Here is a 26870-nt window from a genome sequence, read left to right as displayed (position 1 = left end):
TTTATAGGAACAGAATTTATTATAATTGTTGGTCATCTTTCAAAAATGATAATTTCACACTCTGCACAAGAAATACTGGAAATTGTGTTGACAGACATCCATTTAATACCGGTTTTTGTACATGAATTGCACAATATCTTATCAGTGCTCCACCATTCACAATAAGACGGGTGAAAATGCAAGAAGAAATCTTAGTTAATTAAACTTAGCTACTTGGATATTGGTTAACAAGTCATAGCGTAGTATGTAATAATCATACAAATTAATTGAATGCAATAGTTAAAAGCAATTGATGAGAACGCAAAGATCGAATAGTCAGTTGTTTCTATCGGTGTGAAACAATGAATGTCATTTCATTGATCCTGTTGGTTTGATAGTTGATAAAACGACAAAATTGTACATAGCCAAATAGTTTTCTATTTTATATTGTAAGATCCGTTGATCCAGCTATCAAAAGTCTTATATCCTTGGAACGAATGAGAGAAGACGACATGAAATGGAGAAGCGTGCGTCGGGCTAGAACCTATTACCCTATTTTGTCCAATCACAAACATACAAACAAACAAACAAACAAACAACAACCTTATCACCTCAAGCAAGTTTACATTTGACAGTTTTGAAAACAAAACTCATTTCCAAAATCCATACACTGCAAAATAAGATAAATCATTATTGACACGAGTACATCATTGACACGAGTAAATTTTGGTGAGTCCAATTTTTTGTGTTGGAAATTACAGTTCAACTTCTTCCAGAATTTGTACAATTGTATGTGAACTTCAGGTAAAACATTTCTACTGTTTCCTTGTCAGTTTGTAAAATAGTCTGTCAATTCACAGTGCACATGATACAAAGAGTAACAAAAGATGTTAAGTTAAAATGCAATATCATAGCAAGCATTATATTAGAAGTGAAGAAAACAATTTAGAGTAAAATATGTATCTAACATTTAATCGCTTGTAGATAATTAACATAAATTTTGTCCGTTATTTTTTGCCACTGCCAACATAAAACGGGCGAGATCTGTTCCAGTGAACGACTGGAGAACATTACATCATAGATAACGTCATGATGAAAACGAAGATGTTACTAAGATCAAACGTGATAAATAAAGATAGATCCAAATTCTAAAACAGTGAAAATACAGTGTCCTTGCATAACATGCCTCGTTGGAAACATTTTAATACAAATTGCCCAAAATAAGCTTGCACGAATATTCTACAATATCTAACTAGCTCAAAATAATGTCAGTATTGAGCATACATTACAATTTGTAATCCCTGGTCCTTTCAAGCATCACAAAAAAGAAACATTACATTAAACCATAACTTTTAGATCCCTTGAGGTTTTACATGATTGCTTCAAATAAAAACCATAGCAAAAAAAAACAACTTCTAAGCACATTTTTAAGTTCCCTTTAGCGGCATCAAAACACTTTACAACAGCATCAGGAATTTACAATGACATTCTAAATGGTCGTTGATTTGTATTTAGAACACCGTCGCATATTAGCCCGCAGCGCGTTACGTGGATAACTAAATTCCGATTGCCCAATGTTCCAAATGGATGGCTGCGTTTACACAGGCGTTTGTTTTAGCCAACTCCGAATGTGTAAAGCCAGCCAATGTCTGGATATCTAAATCGCTCAATTTTCTTAACCTAGAAGCCAGACTGTTGCTAAGGCCCTCACAGGCCGGATCTTCGGCAACAGGACCAACATGCCCCGGAGGAAGTTTTGCAAAATCACCGGAGGGACTTAGTTAGCCAGGCGGAAAGAGAGGCTTACAGCGCCGAGAGAATCCAGCCTGCAGTCCCAGGATCTAGGACGGGCTGGTAACCGGGTTGGTATTTGCTACAATGACACAGCATAACATATATATGTACATCTTTATGCGTTGGAATTTTTTGTTTGTTTTTCCACCTATGTTACATTCTATACGCAAGAAAAGTGATATCATTTTAGCTGAACTTGCCTCTGGTATTTACAATACTTCATATTTATAAACCAGGATATGTTTGTCCTTGTTAGAAGTATATACAAAGCTATAGCTATATGGACAAATGTCAATTCGTAGCTTTCACAGAATTCAAATTTGTCAGAAAGTCTAGTTATACATTTTGTGATTAAATAGGTAATATTAGATATGACATTGTCATTGAATGCAATTTAGGTGTAGAAAATACATTGTATTCTAAAAATCATTGACAACAGTGGTAGGTGTATGCTGACAATTCTGTCCTACGCTGGCCGGTACACCATGAAAGCTAATTATTGTATATCATAATTTGATATTTTTTGTACATTATAATATATTATGGTTACTTGTGTAAGCGTATTCCTCAAAGATATGCTTGAGGCACAAGATTACACAATTGTTAAAGTTATAGAACTGTGTAAATGCATCATCAGCCATGAATTTGAGTTAAACAAAAGTTGCGCATTCACCCCAAAACACTGGCAAGCCATCTGCATTCTAAATATACAACACTGAAGCGTAGCAAATACCACAACTACCTGTAGAGCTACACTGAGTAGTCAAGTGACTTCTTAGTAACTTTGTACATACACCCATTCCTGTTTAAAGGCACGCTATAGATCTCAATCTGATATTTCATAGTGTGACACCTATCTAGAGTGATTAGAGTAATATTCTCCAAAAAATAAAACCGCTTTGATGACTGAAGGCAGGTTAGTGCAATTTGTAAAGGCAGCAGTTGGTCTCATACCGTTGTAGCTTGAACCAAGGTCTAATACGTCATAGGGACGTAGGTTTTGATGACGACATAACACGTCATAATGACGTAGGTTTGGACGACGCTCTAGCGCGCCCTTGGTCCTCCGGCAGGTGCATGGGCTCCAGCTCGTCTTCGATGTCAGCATCCTCCTTGTCCAAGACGATGAGCTGAGTCTTGGGGTCCGTGCCGTCCGACGCGCCCTGCCCCAGCACCACCATCTCCTTGTCGGCAGCCGCCCCGGCCGCACCGTTCCCCTTAGTCGTGCGGGCCTTCTTGAAGAGGGAGGCCGACTTGTAGAACGGAGCCCCCATGAAGGACGACTCAGTAGCTGCGTAGAAACGAAACGTTGTTTGAATACAAGACATGAAGATTTTCAAAATGAAAAAAAAAGACAGTTACGTTCATGCAGATATAGTTTATAATGTGGTGTCCATTTCAATTTATAGCCCTTGGTAACAGGTGGCAATACGTGATCAACTTCCATAATCATATATACTGTGTGCTTAGTAGATAAGTATGTACCATTCTTAGTACGGTTTTTATATGTATTATCTACCAACAGATCGATGTTTTGCTAATCCTTGTAGGGTTTTCTAGTAGAAGTTTTCACAAACTTACAGACATCGTAGTCCGGCCTCCTTGGATCAAATCTGTGGATAAGAAGAAAGTAAACGTTTCAAACTGCTCGGGCAATAGCGTAAGAACTAAAAGTAAAACGTCAACACTGAAAGGGAAATGAGTGACGAAACGATTGATGTATGATACTCAGAACGACAATAACCTTCTTTGACGGATGATTAAGATTGACAGTTTGTACTTACATGACAGACGGAAGTCGTCGCCATTTCCTGATCTTGTCCCGCCGTCTCCACGCGCACACACCGCCGACAACCAACAGAACCAGCACCAACAAACACACCACGACCGCTGGGAAACGTAGAAATGAGAAAATCAAATCCTCTTCATTTGAGCACTATTCACATTATCATTCTTTACAGTAGGGGAATCGTTGATTAATACAATTTTACAGGTTTTGCGTGAAAAAAATGAATCCATTCTGTTTTACCCCGTGGTTCAACCATCTTAGAACGATCAGCTCACCCATCCTGACTAATCATAGATTGACTTAAGCTTGGCCTAAACAATCACAAGTCATGTTTGTCCAATTTTCAGCTTTATTTTCTGATCATAGAAGCAACTCTGTGCCTATGTAAAGCATTGTTTATGAATACGTCAGACATGTAAATGTGGTAAATACTGACATATATATATATATGTACATACCGATGATGATTTTCCCGTTGTTGCTGGATGTTGGCTTGTTTATAAGTGGAACTGTTTGACAAGGATGAATAGAATATAAATCTGATGAGTTGAACACTTGAACGAACAAGAAAATGATACATACAGTGACAACACACCATGAACGCTATAAAAGATATGCAATAAAAATGATATTGTGTGCATTTCGTTAATAGCTGTCAGTTCTTCGTGCTATGTGTTTCATGCTACTGTAATTGTTACACTGTTTCGTACTACAGTATTTCGTACTACGGGTACTTTGTACTAGTGTTTAGTAACAGCGTTTCGTACTACGTATTACAGTGCTTTGAACTAAAGTGCTACGTACCACAGTGCGGGTCGTTGTGGTGCTCACACGAAGTGCAGCCCACACGGCTGTCACAATACTGGTCATTAGCACAGCTTGTGCAGGTGCCTGAGCAGGCCGTCCCGAAAAATCCATATGGACACACTGCAGGGGAAGCAAACGATATAAAGAATGTTGACGATGTTTGCAGTCACGTGATCGTGCCGTATTGTACGCCATGTTGGATTTAAAAAAAAACAAGTTTTAGTAAATTTGATTTTGTACTCACTGATTGGTCATTATACTAATGTCTTGTAAAACGAGTACGCATTGTATACATTCAAATCTACAGGACAGGCCCTTACTTAGCTTTTAAAGACGTACAAGAATCCAACATGGCGACCATGAAGTAACACACAAACACTACATTTGCGCTGAAATCTTAAAGTCAAAATTACTCCTTAAGCTCTCTATGCCGCAAGGCCGAAAGGAATTTCCCACTCAACACCACTTACACGGCTAGAAAAGACATGGGGAATGGCGATTTTATATTTGTCTTTCGTAGCACTATGCTAAAGTGTTTCACTTGATAATGTCCATTATAGACATCTGAAGACATCAACAATAATACTTAAAGTTCTGTTAAAGAGACATACAGAAATATTCCTACCTTTACATGTTTTACCATCACCGGAAAATCCGTCCATGCAAGAGCATTGGTACTTGCCAGGAAGGTTGTTACAATACGCGTTATGGCTACAAACTGGCGCATTCGGCATACACTCATCAATATCTGAGCAAGGGAAAACAACACGTGTTAAAGCATTAACATTAACAGGATGTACAAAAATTACATAAAACAGAAAAAGAGAAAAGAATGAGGTGAATAATTTGGACAAGTGCAAAGGTTAACACTATGGATATAACTTTGCTTCTCCTTTATCCACGACGGTGACGGGGTAACCTATATTCGTTATTTAAAAAAATAGGATATTCAGTCGACGGATGATAGTTTACATATTTTGAAAATACATGTCTCGCAACCTTGATCGTTAAATTCACATCCCTAAATACACAGTTTTAAAAAACACCGGATTTAGGTTACCCCGCGGATAAAGGTGAATAGCGTTATGTACCTGTTTCACAGCGTTGTCCGGTCCACCCCTCCGGACAGGTACACACGCCTGTATCGCTGTCACAGTCACCACGTCCGCTACAGTCGCAGGTCTGGTCGCACTTCGGACCATAACGGTTGCTGGGACAACCTGCAAGGAAGATACGGTAAAGCTTAAGTTTTCATTCTCAACTGACTCATATGGGTTTGTACAAATACGAACAAAACATTTCGGAGAGTTGTCAGTAGTTTCCTTGCTTTATCTTTTTCTGATTACTGGAATATCATCAAAGTATAAATTTGATATGATAATGTAGGATTTTTTTTACTTCGTTGTGCGTTATATAGACCGAAGGAAACTTGCTGCCCAATATGCCTTACGGTACGGGAGGACCTCAGGTCTAAGGTAAGGTCTGTGTTATTTCTTATGTCAGTATCATAACTGCAAACTTTCTTACTTGCTACTGTGAGTTCTGCGGTCAATAGCTTCTCTGGGTTTCCCTCAATGACACAACTGTAGTTGCCCTCGTCTCCCTTTGTCACGTTGTAGATGTAGAGGTGGTAGTCTCCATCGTGCATTTCCGCCCACATCCGCCGGGTGGCCGACTCCTTCAGGGAAAGACTGTCGACGAAGAGGTTGTTGCTGTTGTCGGTGCCCTTCCTCCAGAAGAGTAGGCTCTGTCCCAGGTTCCTGTACTGGCACCTAAAGTGGGCTGTCTGGCCCACACGCAGTCTCATACCGTCGAGGTTCTTGTAAAATGCTCCATCACTGCCCTTTTCTGTATAACAAAATTATATCATCGATTAAACGTTATCGGCAATGTTCGACTGGTTAGAACAAACTCGGTTTGAATGGACCAATAAAATCATGACTGTTCATCACAATTAAGAGTTCAACCAATGAGAGAATGGCAATTTGTAGTGTAGCCAATGAGAGAGTTGCTTCTGTCAAATATTAGAATTTTCTTGTTTTTTATTTTACACTTCTACGTTTTGACGGAGATGGACGGGGATATCGGATTGCTTTATTAGATTAGAACAAAGCGTTTACAATATCTGAACGACTGTCTACGAGTTAACCATACTATTTGCAGAAAGTGACAGCATAGAAGAATTTGCTCAATCCTTGAGATTTTGTGATACAAATGCATTCAGCGGACAATTTGCATATGCCCAATTTTGCATTGTGTGTAAGTTACGGTTTATTCTGATACAGAATGAATTCTACACACACAGATGCACCTTTCATCTAATCATCAAATTTTAAGCAAAGTGAGCAAAGCCGTAAAACGAAAACCCTGATGAAGGCGTCAGTCTCTAGTGAACTTCGAAGTTCATCTGTCACTTTTACGACAGTATGAGTACGTTAGAACTGAAACATGAAGGTTATAGATTCTACTCACGGGCACAGAAGAAACCGTCTCCGATGTATCCAGATTTACAAGAACAGGTGTAGGAGCCCTCTGTGTTGGTGCAATCCGCGTTCTCGTGGCAGTTGTTTGTATTATTCGGATGGCATTCGTCAATGTCTGTAAAGATTTCGTAAATACTCAAACATTATGTACAATTCGTTTGAATGTTACTTTTGATAATCCACATTCCATCAAGTTGGAATTGTTTTGTTGAGCAATCCGAGTTTCCAGTTTATCGAAGGACATCCAAGAAGTACGATGTGCTCACTAAGTGATAAAAACGATAGCTGGACAGACTTTCCGGTCAGCTGTATCACTGAGGAAAGACAGCTGATGGTGTCTTAGTTATCAGCAATAGTTTGGGATCCGATTTTTACGTAATTAATGAGCACATGGTCGGAAAACAGATGGTATACATCAATGTGAAAGGACGATTTGTTTTTTTCTTGTTGGTATAAGAGTTTTTTTTTAATTCTATCAATGAACTTAAATATATTTCTATACAAAGTCTAAAGATGAACCTAAGTTCAAATAGCCGTAGTACATTACAACGAACATTGTATTCGTCTATCCTTGCCTCCTTGCATTTTTTTGTGAAATGACTTACCTTGCTCACAACTGTCTCCTTGCCAACCCTCTGCGCAATCGCAGACGCCATGTTCTGGGTTGCAGGTAGAGTTGTGTGCGCAGGTACATGGCAACATGCAGTTCCGGCCAAAGTAGCCAGGGGGACATTCTAGTGTAGTCAGAAAAAAAACACCTGTTAGAGCGCATACGCACTGTACTGGATTTTTAGATAGTGGTTCTTCTATTAGCAACTTATTAGAGATAATATACCAAAATATCATGTTGTTATTAGATGTACAATGTAAGATTCAAAGCACCGTCTGAAAAAAAAAGACTCGATAACTTTTCCCTACCATGAGGTAGAAGATCTAGATCCCTAACTGGACCTCTTTGCACGTACAAAGTGACCCCAGAAGGCTAGCATTGTGTACAAGCTTTGTACAGAAGAACGGTTAATTGCTGAAAACGTAGAGGTACTTGGAACTCACTCTCGGTACAGTGGGTTCCTGTCCAGCCGAGTGCGCAGTCGCACCTGCCATGGTACGCACACTTCCCTCCGTTTACGCAGGCGCACTTGAACTCACAGGCTGGTCCGTACGTCCCCGCGGGGCATTCTGGGAAGAACGGGGCACGGTATATACTTTTAAGGACGGAGCATCAGGAATTTTGTTTGATCAAATTGAAGAGAAAATAACAAGAAGTATGGTGGAGAATGCATACGATACCCGAGAAATATAATGTTACTACATGGTGGGAAAGAAATTGTCATTCAAACAACCAAAAGTTTAAAAACATTTTGACACGTTTACGGCCAAGAAGAGAACAGGTAATTGTCAAAGATGAATAAATGCTTATCGTAAGTCGAATAAGAGTAATCTAGTGTTACAAGCCATCTCACATAGGATATATGAATTTCTGACCTTCCGAACAGTTGGAACCTTTGTACGGTTCGTGGCAAAGACATTCCCCGGTCTCGTGATGACATGGGGAATTGTTTTCACATGCGCACTGCTTACGGCATTGGTCTCCATAGTAACCGGACGGGCAACCTGAAACAAGACAACTGACTGAGTCAGGGATATCCAAAGTAAAGTAAAGAAAAAAATTCATTTAAAACGTGTATTAACAGTTGTAATGTGCCTCATTTCTACAATCCCCGAAGCTCAGGAGTTCTTGTGTCTTGAGGCGAAGAAACAAGGTATCCATATGGAATGCATTAGTGAACTCTTGTAACAGTGGAATCTTTTAAATACTATACTCTACTCTGCAGCTACTGGAGAGAGGATCGTGAGGAGGAAGTGTGGAGAAAGGCGAAGTCTGTAGGCTCCCGTGTCGGCATTACAGATGACATCGAATGCAGAATGCAGCTGGCGAACCTTGCCATGAAGAAACTGCTCTACATGTGGGGAACAAAAGCTGTCTCTCTGGAACTGAATCTGAACGTGTATGTTCTACCTGTACTGCTATACAACGCCGGGACATGGGGGCTTACGGAGCAGCTTGCTAGTAAGATAGACATATGGCACCGAAAGCAGCTGAGGCGTATAGTCGGCTACGTCTACCCAAACTACACCAGCAACAAAAACCTCTACAAGAAGTGCAAAACGTATCCACTGCGGAACGAAGTACACCGTCGCAGATTGCACCTTTTTTGGACACATGCTACGTATTCCTGATCCATCACCTACTCAAAAGGCACTGAACCTCGCCTTCAGCAAAAAAATGACACCTAGACTGGGTAGGCCTCGCGGAGGCCTTCTAGACTGCCTGATTGACGGCGTGAAATTGTACTACAATCAAAAAGATGGTACCCACTTGCTAAAATGGCTGCGGGACCAGACAGCGGACAAGGCACAGTGGAATGGGATGTACAAGAACATTAATGAGGACACACACTGATTTTGTGTGCCAATGACAGTTATGATAGATAAGAACTGTACATTTGCACCTAAGACCATTATTATTACACTTTACTCAGCCCATTACACAAAGTAGGCTCCATCCCTAAGTCGTGGCCAAAAAACACGAAAGTATGACGGAAAGATCATTCAGATCTACAGGTGGCAAGATCTACTGGTATCCAATGGGTCAACCATCCAACAGACCTCCGTTGGCCTTTTCCATACTGGTAAACCCTTTGAGTACTGCCTTGCCACAGATAGATCTGTTTGGAGATATGATGGCGAGGAGAAAAGTCTCAAGTTTCAGAGGAAACATTCAAATTATATGCACAGTGTACTTTGTTTTAGAAGAGTCAGCTTCACTCACGTTGTCCACAGGTGGGTCCAGTGAAGCCTGGCGGACAGACGCATTGCCCATCCCTGTTGTCACACGCGTGGTCGTCAGTACAATACTCACAGGAGTTGGCGCAGTCTGGACCGAACTTTCTGTGCTGGCAAACTAAAAACAGACATGAAACTCAGGATGTAGCAAATGTACTCTGTATAGTTGCTATTTGTTGTTGTTTTTTTCTCCGGCAAAATGACGAAAATCATCAAGTTTTCCAATCTTAATAGTGGAGCTTTCTGCTTACAGTTCAGATGAAAATGATACCAATCACAATGCAACCTCCATAATATTGGATAACAACGTTGTCGTAAGCACAATAGTCGGAACTTAAAATGAGTTTGCTTTTATTTTTTGCTATACCATGAAAGTTTACTAGACACTGGCTTTGAGAGATTGAAAGAGATATGCGGTATTTTTTCAAACATCTTGCTTAGCAACCATACAATGTTCGTGGCACGGTGTTTTATTTACACCGACGGCAGTCCCGTTAAGCATTGGTATTTTCCTGATCTTTAGCTTTATTTAATTGGACCGACCCTGTCGAACCCATTATTCTACTTCGACCAAACTCCACCAAAACAGTACCAATGGGACAGAAATGGTCTTTGATGAAGTCGGCACCCACCGAGTATAGTTGTTTTGGGAGGGAGAAAACTTTGTTGGTGGGCAGAATGCACGTCTAAAGCCGGGAACGTATAAGAGATGGGACTCTGCACTAGGCGACTTTGCAGAAGGGCCCTAAGAAGCATACTAGTAGTTGCCATGCAGTACAAGCTCCTTCTGCGCGAGTGCCCGAGCTGCTTTCTTCTTAATTTCGTTTTTTCATCAGAGTATGCATGCAGCTATTATGCATGCATCAAACGAAGTAGAAAACCTGTCACAGATAAACATACCTTGCTTTACGCGTACATTGACCGCATGCCAGAAACCGAGCACTCCAGCACACTAAATATATATCATATAATGCCATGCGGCGCCTCCCGCTTCCGCTTTGCCTGACATTATAATGCCCTTACCACAACTATATGTCCGCCCCCTTCTCAAACGATTGGATGTGGCCTTCAAGAAAGAGCGCGGCGTATTTTTTCTTCCGTTCTTAGAGGATTTTGGGGCCAAAAAGGTAAACCCAAGTCAGTTGTTATCATTACCTTAAAACAGCTAGCGGCGGTCAGTTCAAGAGGTGTTCGAAATAAAACTATCATAATGGTCGAACAGGTGTCGGGGTTTAGGGATCGGTCCATTGGCGTGTTTTTTTACCACGTGAAAATCCTACCGAATGCGAAAGATTACCCTGGCGGCAGAGACCTGGCCAAACCCACGATAGACTGGATACCATGCTAGGCGGAGTACACTACGGACTACGTACCGGTACAGTCAGGGCCAGAAAAGCCGACCTCACACTGACACACCCCCGTGTCTGGGTGGCATGACCCGTGCTGACAGGAACACGTCTGGTTACAGGTCGGTCCGTAGGAGGTACCATTCTCACAACGGTTGTCGCACCGCACGCCTGAAAAGATATTCAAACGTTTTTGCACTTGATCATTCGTTTGCAGCTAGATCTTTGTTGCACCTTGATCTTCGAATTGTCAGCGAAAGTGAACGTTTATACTTATGATATATTGAAAAAATATAGTGCCTATGTCTGTCAAAATCTTTTTATTATCATGATTGGCTAAACAACTAGAATAAAATACATATATACACAAACATGTTGTCGTTTGTTCTCTATAGTTTTGTAAGAGACAAATACTAATGATAGTTAAAAGATATCGGATTGATATGCGTGGTTGGAAAAGTCCACTAGTCCGATTGTCCCGGCCAGTGAAAGTGCCGATCGGGCAAGCGCATGTCCAACCTCACTTACCCGATCGGGAAAGTAAGATTTTTCCATGATTGAGATTTTGATACTGTTTTCGTTTCACAGTCAATGCACCAAGCATTGGTCAACACAAATAATAGAGCCTATGATAAAAGAATTCCATTGTTGGAAGTTAATATACATTTGGGCAGGTGAAAAGTTAGTTCGGGCAAATAAAATTTTATGTACTTGACCGATAGGACAATTGGATTTTGAAAACTTGTCCAACCCTGATATGAAGAGAGGAAATATTTGCCGTTAGTATGGATGCCCTAATTTGTTTGAGCGGTCTATCAAAAAGCAAATCTATCGATCTCTTCTGCATTGCTAGTGCACCTGTCATCTTATTCAGGACTTTGTCTGCCTGTTGTGTCCACGTCAAGTGCTGGTCTATCATGAAACCAAGTAGTTTTGCTTGTAGAGTTGTAAATCACACTCACCGAACCAGCCTTCCTCGCACAGGCACTGCCCGGTTCTCCCGTCACACCCTGCGGCGTGCTCACTACAGTTACACCGGTGCTGACAGTCAAACCCGTACGTCATGTTCTGATGAATTTTTTAAAAAAGAAATGAAAAATCAGTGAGCTGTGGTAAATACAGTCAAACCTGTCTATAGCGGTCACTCAAGGGACCGGACAAATTTGGCCACTATAGACAGGTGGCCTCTGTATAGAGGTGGTAACTTGTAGATAAAATACACAAGGGACCGACAAAAAGTGGCCACTATGGACAGGTGGCCCCTCTGTAGAGGTGGCCCCTAATACAGGTTTGACTGTATTATATTCCATTTGTATAACAGGATTTGGTAGCATTTCATTCAAAAATATCTAAGAATATATTGTTATATTTGTACTTCACTTGGTATATCAGTTGCAAAGGGGATGACAAGGTAAGACGGAGGACGTTATAAGCTGCTTGGAAATGTAACTTCTTGAGTCACGTGACCGTAATATGATGGAAACTGTGAGTTTATTCTATTTTTGTTTACCATGAGTTGACAGTCTATACATTCGTTAGGACCAATTTCCTTCTGCTGTACCAATAACAATTCAACTCTCATGCGAAAAGTTCAGTTCGCCTTAACCATTTTTGAAGTCGGATTGGCGGGTGTTTGTAGTCTGTAAAACTGTCCCCCACCTGGCAGGTTGACTCGCAGTTGTCCCCGGTGGTACCCGGGGGACAGAAGCAGGTCCCGTCGATGGGTTGGCAGGTCGTGGCGTCGGTGCAGTTGCAGGACTGCAGACAGTTCTGCCCGAACGTTCCCGCCGGGCAATCCAGCTCACACCGGTCACCAGTGTACCCTAATGACATGTTAGACAACTTAGACAGGTGCAACATATATACAATAGATTTCATCGTACTTTTACATTAATGAAATACATCGGCTACATATAGCGGCGAGAAGCAGAACTCCAGTTAGAAGCTCTGAGGAAGTCTGACAAACGTCAGCAGGTGAGATAAACTGGTTGTGTAAGAGAAAATTCTTATGTCCTATTAATGAAATAATTCTAATGCCAACGAATTTTTGTTGCTATTTGCATCGTCCATAATCCATCTATAATTTTTTTAATAGTCGACAGTGTAATTTAGTCAATTATGTGTTCACTGCGACTACGCATTCTTAAAAACGTACAAAAAAAAACCTCCAGTTATAAAGCAACTATTCATCATCACTAACACAAGAGGAAATCGTATTTTCTTCGATAAAGTCTAGGGGTTACAGAGGGATCAACCCAGAGTAAGTGAAAATATAAGATAGTGGTCGATGGATTGTGCTTTCATATGAGCATAAGAACCTGAAAAGATGCATAAGTAATTTTAAGGTAAAATCAAAACTAATTCTTGTCCTCTTCTTCTTTGTTGTTTTGGAATAGACATCCATATCATTCGGTCTTGGTTATCATATGTTTGAATAAGAGCATGTAACAAAATGGTGTCAGAAGTGGGATTCAGTTGAAAATCGCGAACATGGGGTTTGATTTTCCATTTTAAGCACCTACACCCCTTTCCATAGTTATTGCGTTCTCACCTCGGGTACACATACACGTCCCGTCGTACTTGGAGCAGGTGCCGCCATTTTGACAGTCGCAGGTCCCCTCGCAGTTCTCACCGTACTTGCCTTCAGGACACACGGTACAGCTGGATGGTGATGATAAGAACTTCATGTCAGACTAATCTTTTATGTCTTTAAATGATGTTGGCTAGAGTATCAAGAGTGTACAAATGGATATTGTGTCGGGTAACATTACAGATTTTTCAAAATATTCACTGTTATATACTCGCTAAATATTCACGCTTTTCAAATGTCTCATCAATGTCTATATTTCTAAGCATCCGACAACTTAAATTCAAAGTTGATTTGATGCAAATCAAGTGTTTTTGCCTAGGCAGAACAAGCAACAAGAGTAGCAAGACTAGATATAGAAGAAGTGCGCATGTGCAACGTGACGCATTGTGGGAAACATTACCCATCACACTGCGCATGCACTCTTCACACCGTGAACTACCTTATTCAAATCGTTGTACTCACCTCCTGTCGTTAAGATGGCCCGGAATACAGGTGCAGGCCCCCGTGACGTGGCTACATTCCTGCGAGGCGTTACATTTACAGACCTGTAGACAGTCGGCTCCAAAGAATCCCAGGGGACACATCTTGTCACATGTATCCCCTGTCCATCCGGGCTTGCAGTGGCAGGCACCTTCCCACGGTGCACAGCTTGTGATGGAAAACAAAATGCTTTTTTTAAAGGCAAAGTACGAAATGCACACACATTGATGTCGTACTCAAGCTAAGAGCTAATGTTGGCGGTACCACTAAGAAAATACGGTTAAGAACATATACAAAAGTGAGGGAACTTGTGGTCATTATAAGTATAAACAACAGAGGTGATATGAATGAGAAGATAATGCTAACATAATGCCAATGATGTACAGTGACGGTATCAACATTATAACAAAAGAAAATCTATCAATAATGAAAAGCGTTTCGTTTCTAATACATACAACCGAGTAATATGCAATATTTGAGCATTAGCTATAGAGCATATTTACAAAATGAATTCATGAAAGATCAAAAAGAAAAACCCTCAAAACAGGTTTCATATAAATATCTATTACTGATATCGATGGCAGTGTATGCCATATCCAAGGGTAGATGCAGTATAGCAGAAGTTATGAACTGTCAAATTAATACAACTTCGAAAACGTAACTTCATTGCTGTTTTTGTCTGGACAGTTTTGACAATTAACTGACGACAAATGCGAGCAAACAGCCGTCACTAGCTTGAGTAGTTTCTCTGTTTCGAAAGGCACACGTAAAACTGTTAAGAGCTCGAGGTTACGACATACGTAATATGTCTCTATCACTATTGTAGAAATGGAAATTTGTTTCCTAGCTGCCCTTCAAACAAGCTACGTTAACAACACCCAGAATGAGAGATAGATTGCTAAAATAGAATCGGGAGGCAAAAAAATATACAAGTTTTACTCACCTGATCGTATTTGACTCGTTACAATTGCATTTAAAGCAGTTGGGAGAATTCTCATTGTTGGTGAAATAGCCGTCTTTGCAAACTGGAAAAAATAGAACTGAATAACTATGTTGCCATTTTGTCGTCCTATATGAAAATCCACATAACAAACGACGAAAGTTGTGAAGCTTTAAAAGGTTCATCACGCACCTTTTTCCGAGCATGATTGGCCCATGTGTCCTCGATCGCAACTGTTTGGGAAAAAAGGGAAGACATCCGTTAAGACAGGAAATGTTTCATGAATACGACCTAATTCTTCAACTGATGATAACCTAAACATGAAAAGTTTTTAGCCTGGCACTCCTTGACAGATGTCTGTGACTATGATACATGCTATAAATATACATATCGCTGACGCAAACAACGTTGAACTGTGGAGGATACAATGAGCGATGAAGACGTAAATTTCAAATATAAAAAAAAAACATGTCGATCGGTGTGGGGTGTCATCTTGTACAAAAATGAGTTACTTGCCTTGGAAAAGTATTACTTATTTCTGTGACATATTTTAGTGAAGAATCTACATCAATCATCGTATCCTTCTTATAGGCCGAATCCAAGAGATATATGCTTCACCCCTGAGGCGTTGCCAATAACAATAAATGAATAACTGTACAATTAGAAAAAGATAAAGTGGCACTATGTATTTACCTGCACATTCCGTTTGTATGCAAACAGTCGCTATTCTCCTGACATGGACATGTCATATGACAGCCCCCTCCGTACGTACCAAGAATACACTCCTTCTCACATCTGAAACACAAAAGTATGGACTTAATTGTGTAGAATGATACTTTCTTTATGAAAAACAACAACAATTGGATTCCAAATGTAGGAAATAAAGAAAAGAACGTTTATTACAATGAGGTAAGGTTGGGTTTATTCGATGCTCAATCGTAAAAAAAACAAGAGTTCGTAGACCTCAGGCCTGCATGAAATGTATTGGGTTTCTGTAGACCTATTGTGTATTTTTGCCTTTTTGTCTGTGGTACGTGGTTGGAAAAATGAGCTTTTTACCGTGTTGGTTGTGCACCATGCAAAAGTCTGACTCTGAAATTCCATTTTCTGAATTTGTAAGTTTGGACATGGATGAACATTACTTATTTTGGATTTCTTAAGTATGTAACCAACCACAGTACTTTGAAGTTGTTGAGACGCTACTTTTTTTGTCTCAGATGGCCCATGCACATGTAGTTACTCTGTCACATGATATACTAGTATCTTCCTATTTCAATGTACTGACCTAATGCAGCTGCTAAGTCTCCTTGGTTTGTGTTCTTCCAATGATATTCATTAAAGATTTATTTCTGGGGTGTTATTCACTTGACATCGGAATGTTACTCGCATAATTTGACCAATGATACTTTTATCTGTAGTTCCATAGACATTAGACAATATGAATAGTGGTAGCCCCCATGCAGCAGCAACAGTTAGTCCCCAGGGTGGTATGATATTTTCATTCAATCCATCCAACCCAAACCTAAATCTCCTGTAGTATCTAAGCCAAATTTAACAGCACAATTTACTATGAAAAATGTCCTTGTCAATCCCATTTATAGATGGCAAGCTGCTGGCAATGGAAGCTTTGAAAAGTTCAGAAGCTGTTGTAGTCAGAGCAAACACCCAGCAAACATCCCCGCAAACCAATGAGCAGTTGCTTAGAAGGGGAATTTCATCATATATTTGCCGCGACAAAATGCAACAAACGATACTGAATTCAAAACAGAACAAAGCTAAGCCTCCACCACTTAACCCTGCCTGTACCATAGATTAAGCAGGCCCAAAAACCAAGCGAATATGACTAGCCCAAAACAACAAATTACCTGTATACAGTATGGAAATGGCATTACCAAAGAAACAAAAAGAAACACAGGACAAATCATACACATACCTTTCTCTTTTGCCCACACTCTATACAGTTCTCCTCCACATTAGAAAATTGCATCTTCTTCTGTTTAAGTTCAAGTTCAACCATGATTGCCAACAGGGTAAAGGAACTTGTACCGGAACTTAAAACTCAGTACTATACAGCTCTAGAAACACCACAAAGAGTAATAAGCAAACTCCAATTATACCTGACCAACAGATATATAATCTGGCACACTCCCGTCATCTGGCAAACTGTCAGTGCCACTAAGTAAACTGATACATTGAAGGTGGCCCAGGCCAGATGATGGTTCTACACCCAACCATAATCTGTTTTTAAAACCAAGCAGATATTGGGAGGATGCCCCAACCACACTAAAACAGGGTCAACCTATACAGTATCAAGTTCAAGCACTAGGAGGCCCAAAATCAAACCTGACCACCAGGACACCACAAACAACTCACGTACCAAATGGCAACACAATGGCACCTTGCGTTCCGGAGATACAGCGCACGCCCCGTGCCCGCACAAAAGGTAACCTAAAATGTCAAGTTCAAGCACCAAGGGCGCCAAAATCAAAATTGAGCATTATTCAGCCACCGCCGACACATGTGCCAAATATCATCGCGCCAGCACCAGCCGTTCAGAAGATATAACTCCGGAAACACCCCTCCCGGACACAAAATTCGACCTGCCGGGTCAAGTTCAAACGCGACAAGGCCCAAAGTCAATCCTAGGCAACAGGCAACAACCCCCCACCCATGCACCAAAAATCGTCGCAATCGCGCGTATCGTTCCGGACACACAGCGCCAAAAGTGCCCCCAAAACACCAAAAATGCCACCTTCAATGTCAAGGTCAAGCGCCAGGAGGCCCAAAATCACACCTGAGTGTCAGGCTACCACCCCCAACCCACGTACCAAAAATCGTCGTGCTCGCACCATCCGTTCACGAGATACAGCGCCCTACATCCCCGGCTACCGAAAAGTTTCCACCAGCATCAAAACCATACCTGCATACATGCAGGTAAACAGAAGGATACACATTTCGTTCAAACGTCTATGTTCATTGAACTATACATGTTATGACTGAATGTCATCAGAGAATTTGTATGTTGGTATCGCTACCCGTATTAGGACTATACATGAATAAGTATATCCATATCTATATATATCCCTACCTACTGCCCTGGTATCCTGGTGTACAATGGCAGCTTCTATATCCAACACTCCATGTTCCGTCATGATAGCACGTCGTATCTAAAGAATCAGGCAACAATCTTTTAACATAATTATGCAAAAGCTATACACAAAAGATATTGTAACATCGAACCAATGTTACAGAGCGCATGAATTTCTTGTATAATGCTATCAATCCAAGACAGGCTTAAAGCAAAAGAAAATTTACTTTTTGTATTGTCGACATACAATCTAAGAAAAAGTTAAAATGGTTACAGAAGCAAAACACACTACTACTTCTCTAGCAGTATGGAAACGGTTATTTCAATCCTCTGTTACCAACATCAAAGAAATCGTGTCTACAGGAGACCATTTATAATGTTAAAACACACCGGCCAATGCCTCATGACAACGATTCTCAGACAAAACCCCGATTGAACAGATAATCACATGAGTTACTAATCTTCACTTACTGATGTTGATGGCAGCGCACTGGTCGCTTGGTGGGTCAGTGTCACTACAACATGTCTGGGGCGCCTTGCATGTGTCGGGTTCATTACACCGTGCCGGGTAACAAATGGCTGCAGGAATGAAAAGAATAACTTTAATCAACGAAAAAAAGACCAATTTGTCTCAGAGACAGGGGACGCAATAAACTTTCTGAAACGTTTGATCCACTTCTCTCTGAGTCACGTGTTTAGTCAGGAGAAAGTGACATCACAAAAGTAGTGGATTTCTCATTACACGACTTTCACGACAGACTATAAAAAAATTCCCCATGCCATATATTCTCAGTGTTAGAACTTACTCGTACAGTTCCATTCTTTTATATGATTTTTCATTTGTTTACAAAGGGACTGATAAAAGGAAATAGAAAGATATTTTTGAAATTGAAGTCCTCACGTTCACAATGATCGTCGACTTGCTTGTAGCCTTCACAGCAAAACAGCTCCGTTTTTAATTCTGGAACGGTCACCATTCTGTAGACCCGTATGTATGTCGTGCTGAAACAATAAATGTGTAATGTATGTAAAAGAAAAACACTCAAAACCTTTATAAAATAAAAGTTTTTTTTTTTCGTGTAAAACGTCAAACGTGTGATTTAGGCCCCAATTTAGCTAGAACTACTTTTCCGGCGAAGAGTTGCAAAATTACATCGTTGCAGCAAAAAAAAAGTTGCTTTTACATACAACTAGGTTGTTTTAGGCTCAAAATCTAGCTATTTAGGCTCAGATTCTAGCTAAGGATCTTATGGTATTTTGGAAATTCTGTTTCTTTTGATGTCAAGTCAGTTTCTCTCAATCTAAGCATTTTTCTCATGGCGAAGGTACTTACATATTAACGAAATCTTTCTTAATTGATACGACAAGAGTACAGAGACTTTTATATTTTCAATTGCAGATTTAATGCAGATGATTTATAACAAAAATAGTAATATCTTAACACGATTATAATTTCTCGTATCTATACACTTTCTTATGTCCTATGAATTCAAACAACAAACTTAATATACTGACCTTATTATTGGTGGACAGAAAGCGGGTATCCCACAATTCCCATCTGATATGGTGACGTAAGGTTCTTGTTTACCAATCAGCTGCCGAGAGAAACTCCTGCAAGATAATATTAAAATATCGGTGGACGGATATAGTTTATAGTTTAAGTAAGTATTCATGCTGTAACACATATACATAAAACATGTTTTCGACGTAACAAGGGCATATCTTCTGAATCTTGGACAGAGCCGTTGATTGGCTGGAATTTTTCATACAGAAACATATATTAACAAATATGAAATTTGCGTAATTCACAACTATGTGATTCTAGTCATCACTAAATATGGACATGGTGCCTTAATTTGCATAATTGATATCTATTGGTAATACGCATTTCTGTCTTTCTTATTACATACAATGTATATGTCACATGTTTGAGAGTCCCATCATGGAATGTGGCGAATTTATAAACTTTCCTCATTTTTATTTGATTATGCAAGTTAGCTCCTAATTTGCATTATTATTTATACTTTACAATGCATGGTTTGTCAAAGCCATGTCAGTGGTTCTTTGTCCTAAACACCACATACCTGACTTTCCGGTGGCAGACGTGGTCCGCGTCCGGGTCGAGTCTGGGGTTTGTGACGTCAGCTGCCACGACAGCCAGGAATGCTGACGTCATCAATGTCAGCAGCACACCCCTGGACATCGTCTGGAATATGAAAAGGAAACATTGGTGCTTATAATAATAGTAATAATAACATGTGTCAATGTTTGATCTTCAATCTCCAAGACCCCATAACAACTGCAAAAGTTTTTGAATAGCATATTTTGTTCATTCACAGAACTGTAAGTTGTCTTGAGTTCTTTTGACGATGGTATGTTTTTTAAGCAAACTAGTTGACCAAAATGTAAAGACAGCTTTGCATACATAGAGGATCTAACATAAATTTATGTCTAACGTTTTACAACTGGTGGTCCGGAAGGCATAGCCGTACCCTGTAATTATTGATGTACCCGCTGGAAATTCTTGCCGTAACCCAGAAATTAGTATGATGGTTGGGGGGGGGGGGAGGCTATACTGTATCATACGTTTGCCAAAGTAAGTTTTAATGTTACATAGAAGAAGACGCTGCGAACACATACCCAGCACATTATAAACACCAACATGTATGCCTTTTGTTTATCACCAGGTAGGCTATCTCGGTTGACCACGTGTCCATTCATACGTTGCTAGGCGACACGGTAGAGGCAATGGTCTGCTACTTTCTCAGAGTCAACACTTTCACCTAATCAAAGTCCAATTTATCGTCTGATACGGAGCACTAGGTGCGCTGTTGAGTAAATATTTTCACTTTAGCAGGCACATATAACTCTGAAACATTCTGTTGGATTCTAGCTTTCTATTATTGTAGCGTTTTGGGGGAGGCAATCAATGCGTATTACAATGTACAAGGTATAAAGTTCATTTGCCTACATGTATGATGCACGACATTGCACGCCACTTGTGTCATTTAGTGCGGTATACATGCGAGACATTGTTATGTTCGATGCATATACTTTCTCAAAACTAGATAGAAAAATTTCTTTTTTGATATTACTCTTTCCAGACACCACCTTTGTTCATTGTCTAAAGATTACTAGCAGGAATCATGATTACGTTCATCTTTTCAACATTAAAAAACGGCTTCATTTGCAAGGATACGAAAGAAAGATTTCGTTTTGAAAAGACGAAAGATCTATGGAATGTGCATCGTGTATAATTTAGTGTCATTCAACTGAGCAGAAACCACGTATGGTTACAGCACGTGTGAGTATTGTTGCCATTGCTGTAAGGGATGTCAGGACCGGTGCGTCATACAGTTGGGCCAAGTACAGAATGACAAAGACATCTAGTCAACCGTAAAGAATCCTAATTAAACATTATTGCGTGTATGAAATACAGCATATATCTCTAGCTGAAACCTTCCACGTGGAACGCGTGCGTTTGAACAGGATCTTACATAGGTAGACTAACGTGTGAGGCGTTTATATACACATAAATAGATACAAAAATGCATGGAAGAGAAAACACTGCTAGATCCTTACATAAAGTTTTAAGGCATGGAGGCTATCGGTTGGTCTCGTATAATGCTTGCTTATGTGTGCGTGTGTGAGGGGTGGTGATGGTTTGAGGGATTGGGGTAAATTAAGGTCAACACAAAATGTCAGCTATGATGTGTACATAGGCTGTGACGTAGCGCACACACACACACACACACACACACACACACACACACACACACACACACACACACACACACCTTGTGACTGATCAGAGACAATTCGACAAACCAAAACACGAAGACCATATACGTTTGCTTTCCTTATAACTTTTCCGTGGACTGTTGTTGCGTATAGGTATACTCCACAGACGTTCAATTCTACATCCAAAAAATAAAGCTGGGTGAACAGGTGTACAAAACCGCTGAAGAAAACTTAGCGCTACAACTCCATGACGTGAATCTTGAAAAATGCAAATATCAAAAATTTCTCAAAGAATTGTCTGCACATACATAAAAAAATGTCATTCGTGACTTCAACAGTATGGTCTCTACATGCCAGGTTGCTGGAAACATAAATGCAGTAAAAATGGGTTAACCATTTCAAGTATTTGGCAAATTTGTGCTATTTACCCTCTAGCCAAAGCCTGGTAGAGACTACTAGTATCCGAGAATACGTAAGAAGGCTCGGACAGAATCTACAGAAAATTCTAAGAAAACAATAACTTATCAGATCGACTGTCTGGTAGCTGCTTTGAATTATAGATAAGGAAGACAGTGCCTTCATTAATATTTGATAACTGCTAACATTCAGTACAGGATACAGCCCCATACGAGGAAAATTATATGATATCATATCCTGAATCCGGTCTTTTGTGTATATAGGTCATAAAACACCAGCAAGTCGGGAAATCTACCATTATATGGGGTTTCTAAGAGACTAAACGCTCTATAGTAGTAACTGTCGACAGAGGAAAGACCATAAAAATGTATATATTTGAGCATATACTGGGGACGGTATCTGTTAATACAGCTCACGCTACCCTATGGCATTTCCCCATTGTGTTACATTAGAAACTGCGAAACAACAGTCGAATTAGTTTATGAAGGTTAGACATCCAGGTAAAATAAATAAATAAAAATGAAAGGTAAACAATATTAAAATACAATGCAATCTCTTCAACTGGATAAGAAACGGAAATCTACTTCCGAAACAACCTAATTATTTTCTATTCGTTTATAACAATTTTAACTTAAGAATATTGTTTTTTAGAACATCTTTCAAAGACAACAGCTCTACCCCCAAAGATAGAACGAATCTCTTCCTACTGTTTTCTGTACCGTATTCAGTGCACTTTTTATGTAAAATTAGTCGTATTAAACCTAGAAATGTGGATACTTTGACACCTGTGTCTGTTTACATAGCGGACTATCCCACCTAACAAGGTAAATAGGGGTGGATAGCAAATTTGTCTGTTTTCTGTACGCCTATGCTTTTTATCGTCAAATCACCTGACACACTTATTTAAAAAAAGAAAACTACTTTGCTGTTTACCTTGGTACCTCTCGTCTTGTATTGGTACAGTCCTTTCACAATGAATTGGAACCATTGGAACAGTAGAGAAGGTCTCCATTCATATACGGGTCAGAGGTCAAACTTTCGCATAGTGCAAGCGGTTCAACAAGAAAAACAACTGTCGCGAATTCGCCGCAGTTAATAAAACAAAGGCAAAGTGCTCTGGTATGAACCCATCATTTGCGTATCTATGCAAACAGAAAAGTGAAAAATTAGAGAAAATGTTGTCTTCACTTTTTTCTCTCAAAGACAACGTCTCTATGAATGGCTATGGAAGCACATTATTTTCACCGTCAGTGAAATACACCTTGGTCAGAACTACTTTTCTCACTAAAAACAGATTCTTCTGATGTAGACACTCTTCGTCCTTAAAGCTGTGTGTATCAAGGTTATATTGAAAGTCAACAATTATGCTAGAAATGCGATACTTTATACATGTATACATCATGCTAAAAACCATAATTATAGTTTACAGCCATTTTCTGACGTAAAATTTCCCAAGATCGAAAAAACGACCCATCCAAAGGTCTGGGCCCAAGGCTTCTTTACAAACTCTCCAGGGCAAAGTTTCGAGCACGTACTTAGCATTGAAAGCACCATTGTAACAGCTTTAATGATTGACAGCTAGTTCCCGCCAAAACCTTTGGGAGGGCACACTCACGGACGACTTTAAAAACATCGTCTAGCATGTGCTGTACCTTTGGACTGTAGGTGCATGCACCTGTTGTATTTGTCTATGTCAACACTATGTTTGTAAAACCTTAACCTGCTTGTGTTCCCAAGGCTTAGATATTTGCTATGAAGCAAAATTTTGCATGTAGTGGGACAAATATAGCACGACTTGTTGCATTTTTTCCTCAACTTATTGTTACCCTGTCACCCAAGATACTCAAATTACAGATCATACAGTGTGCACAAGTAAGGTTGACCTAGTTCTATGTTAAGTACGATTTCCGAACAAAGTGACAACGCTTTACGTCAGAAAGACGAATTTCACTGCATTTTTATCATGAACCGGCGTTTGCGTACACTGAACTAGACAATTATTGTTCTTACATTGTATTTTGTTATAAGTGGTTCCCTGAATCGGAATTTCGATGATTTTCTTTAATCCTTTACGCTGGTGAATTATGTCTTCACGTGATACCAGAATAGATTTTATATAGTGACGCCTCCAGCAAAACCCACGCCTTTATCGGACCATAGTACTTTTCCAAACGTGCAAAAATCCGGACATGTTGCCATATTGCCCTAGGGGCAGACAATATATAATGAGACGGGACCCGCCTACTCAAAATATGTCCAAAATGTACGCCAGGCCTAGGGTGACAACACGAGGTCTTACACAAAAAGGGCACACGTGACACACCACAAAGATAAAAATCAAAGAAAAACAGGCTTAGTCGCATTTGCAACTGTAGTTTCTACATAACGAGAACTATACACGTCAAGGAAAACCGGGTGAAAAAAAGAACCCTTTACATATCCGCTTTCAATATTTTCGGTGGGGGGAGGGGGGCACACTTAACTTTCTTACTCTAAACTTTCGACCATGTACCTTTCCAACCAGGTAAGTTGGAGTGTTCTTAGGGTTGATATTATCTCTTAATTAAGATCACCAAATGTGAGGAAGCCTTGGTAGCATTAACAGATCTACAATAAAGAGTGTGGGTTATGGCGCAAGCATCCGGTGTGTCATACATAATGACATCTTCACCAATGACCCATGCCATGTAGTTAAGATTACGCCATTGTCTCTCTTCTTTTACGTAAAACGTCTTTTCTGTCGTATTTTTGGAGAAAGCTAACTTCTATCTTGCCTCGGTGAACAAAATGGATAAGTAGTTTTGTGAGTATTTTGAAGGAGGGGGATTGTCTTGGCAAGTATGGCAGTGAGTTCACACACACGCACACCTGTAGTGACTCATCTCCGCCATTGCTAGTGGAATTCCAGGTGTTAGGCCGTCTAGTTTCACATTTCAGTGCCATTGCTGCTTTTAATCGTAACCTACAAGCGTTATGTAGTCTTAGATATGGCTTAGAGTGGTTAAAGAACGATGACCTAGCGCAAGGTGGTTTCACCTGAGTAGAAATATGCAAACACACGGGGAAAGGTGCGATACGCCAGGTGCTCTGACGACTTCCGCGTTGGTCACACTAGTCGAACAGACGAAAGATCTTACCTTTTTTTACTCGTCCTAGTTCAGGAAATCGCCCAAGTCTCGTATCAGGAAGTGGTTAGGTGCTCTCCGCGTGTAGCACAGTAGGCTTGAGTTGTCTGCGATGCGAGAAAAATACGCGAAACGGGGGTAAAGTTACATGATTCGTGTGGCGACCGTAGTTTTACGTACCATGCGACACCGTCAATTAGGGATGGTACGTTTGTGGTCGGTCACAGGGCCGAAGGGGGAGCTGCAGGCTTCAAACCACAACCCCAAGCTCAACAAGGCGATCTTGTAAATCAGTTTTTAGATGAAATGGCAAGGAATGTTGACAAAAATTCCAAGCTTACTTCTGTTTGCTCAGGTAAAGACCTAACATGACTGTCCCGCCTGAAGTTACCGGGATGACGTCATCGGTAAACAAGTAAACAAGCGCCGGTAACCCAATATTTTTGTTTGCACTTCTTTAAGGTTAGTTTGGACGGAGTGAAAGGGATAAGAAAATACAGGAGAGCTTTCATAAGGGGGGTGGGGGGAATAGGGTTGGTGGTAAAAGTACTAGGTAAAGGTATTAAAAAGGTGGTTCCTTATAGCTGGATTGTTATCCGCTGTGTTTTGGGTGCAGTGTTTGAAGGTAGAGCCCAACTCACTCCTTCTACCATCTTTCACCTCCCCAACCGAAGAACACCCTAACCGTTGCGCCCACACGATGTCAACTGGTAGTAGAAACGTTGAATTTTGCACCACTTCTGTGACATTCAGTCATTAAGGTCACTTGACGTACAGGACTTGATTGGTTGAGAGCGCACTTACATAATTACAACGTGCATATATTATGTCTGTTTGTAGAGCATAGTCTTCATCATTTCCGCAGAATAAAAAAAAAAGAAAACATTGCGTATTAAGGATCATAAAATCGCGGTGACTTGATAGAAAGGCCAGTAACAGACGTATTTAGTATTTGTCCGACATTTGGCACTTGTTTGATAGTCCATACATTGTTCCTCAGGAATGCATGACTGCCATTGTATTTATTACTGATCAGTGAACTCAGCTGTCCATGCCTAATTCCATCCCTAAATTCCACACAATACTGTTCCATCTTCTCCTCTCGTGTAATTTTGGTCCGGCCCAAAACCTTGACCCCATCAATTGTTCGATCCACCTCATTTCTTAGAAGCCGTGTCTGAGCCATTTTAATTTTCATAAAGAGCTATATAAAAATTATATTTTTCAAGTAGGCACACAGGCATTAAGATATTTAATAGTACACTGTACACCTTAAACCCAGTCGTCCAAACTTATTTTTACATAGAAAGAGCCTTTTTTGGTATTCACAAAAGTCGATGACAGACCATCTCTAAGCACAGTACTGTCTGTAAGACTACCGGGTCATTGACCTACCCACCGGTATGTACAACGAACGGTCCCGGCTGTTTTGCCCGGGGGTATG

At 40.2% G+C, this 26870-nt stretch overlaps 1 protein-coding gene across 1 annotated transcript; it reads right to left on the bottom strand.

Moving 5' to 3' along the window:
* Positions 1-82: 82 nt before the first annotated feature.
* LOC118412280 (multiple epidermal growth factor-like domains protein 11) lies at positions 83-25806 on the bottom strand. The gene is made up of 27 exons (XM_035815041.1): positions 25439-25806; positions 20228-20349; positions 19659-19754; positions 19045-19145; positions 18615-18722; positions 18144-18222; positions 15749-15850; positions 15248-15288; positions 15059-15140; positions 14098-14283; positions 13597-13706; positions 12705-12868; positions 12008-12113; positions 11073-11216; positions 9686-9817; positions 8338-8466; positions 7906-8031; positions 7458-7586; positions 6842-6967; positions 5897-6217; positions 5461-5589; positions 4995-5117; positions 4367-4489; positions 4021-4071; positions 3558-3663; positions 3355-3386; positions 83-3064 (listed from the first exon to the last, which is right to left on the bottom strand). The coding sequence occupies exons 2-27, from the start codon at positions 20344-20346 to the stop codon at positions 2793-2795; spliced, it is 3237 nt and encodes a 1078-aa protein (XP_035670934.1). The 5' UTR covers positions 20347-20349; positions 25439-25806; the 3' UTR covers positions 83-2792.
* Positions 25807-26870: the final 1064 nt, after the last annotated feature.

The sequence above is a fragment of the Branchiostoma floridae genome, chromosome 3 (assembly GCF_000003815.2).
Source record: "Branchiostoma floridae strain S238N-H82 chromosome 3, Bfl_VNyyK, whole genome shotgun sequence".
NCBI classification, from domain to species: Eukaryota; Metazoa; Chordata; class Leptocardii; order Amphioxiformes; family Branchiostomatidae; genus Branchiostoma; species Branchiostoma floridae.
This window is presented reverse-complemented; position numbering and strand designations above follow the sequence as displayed.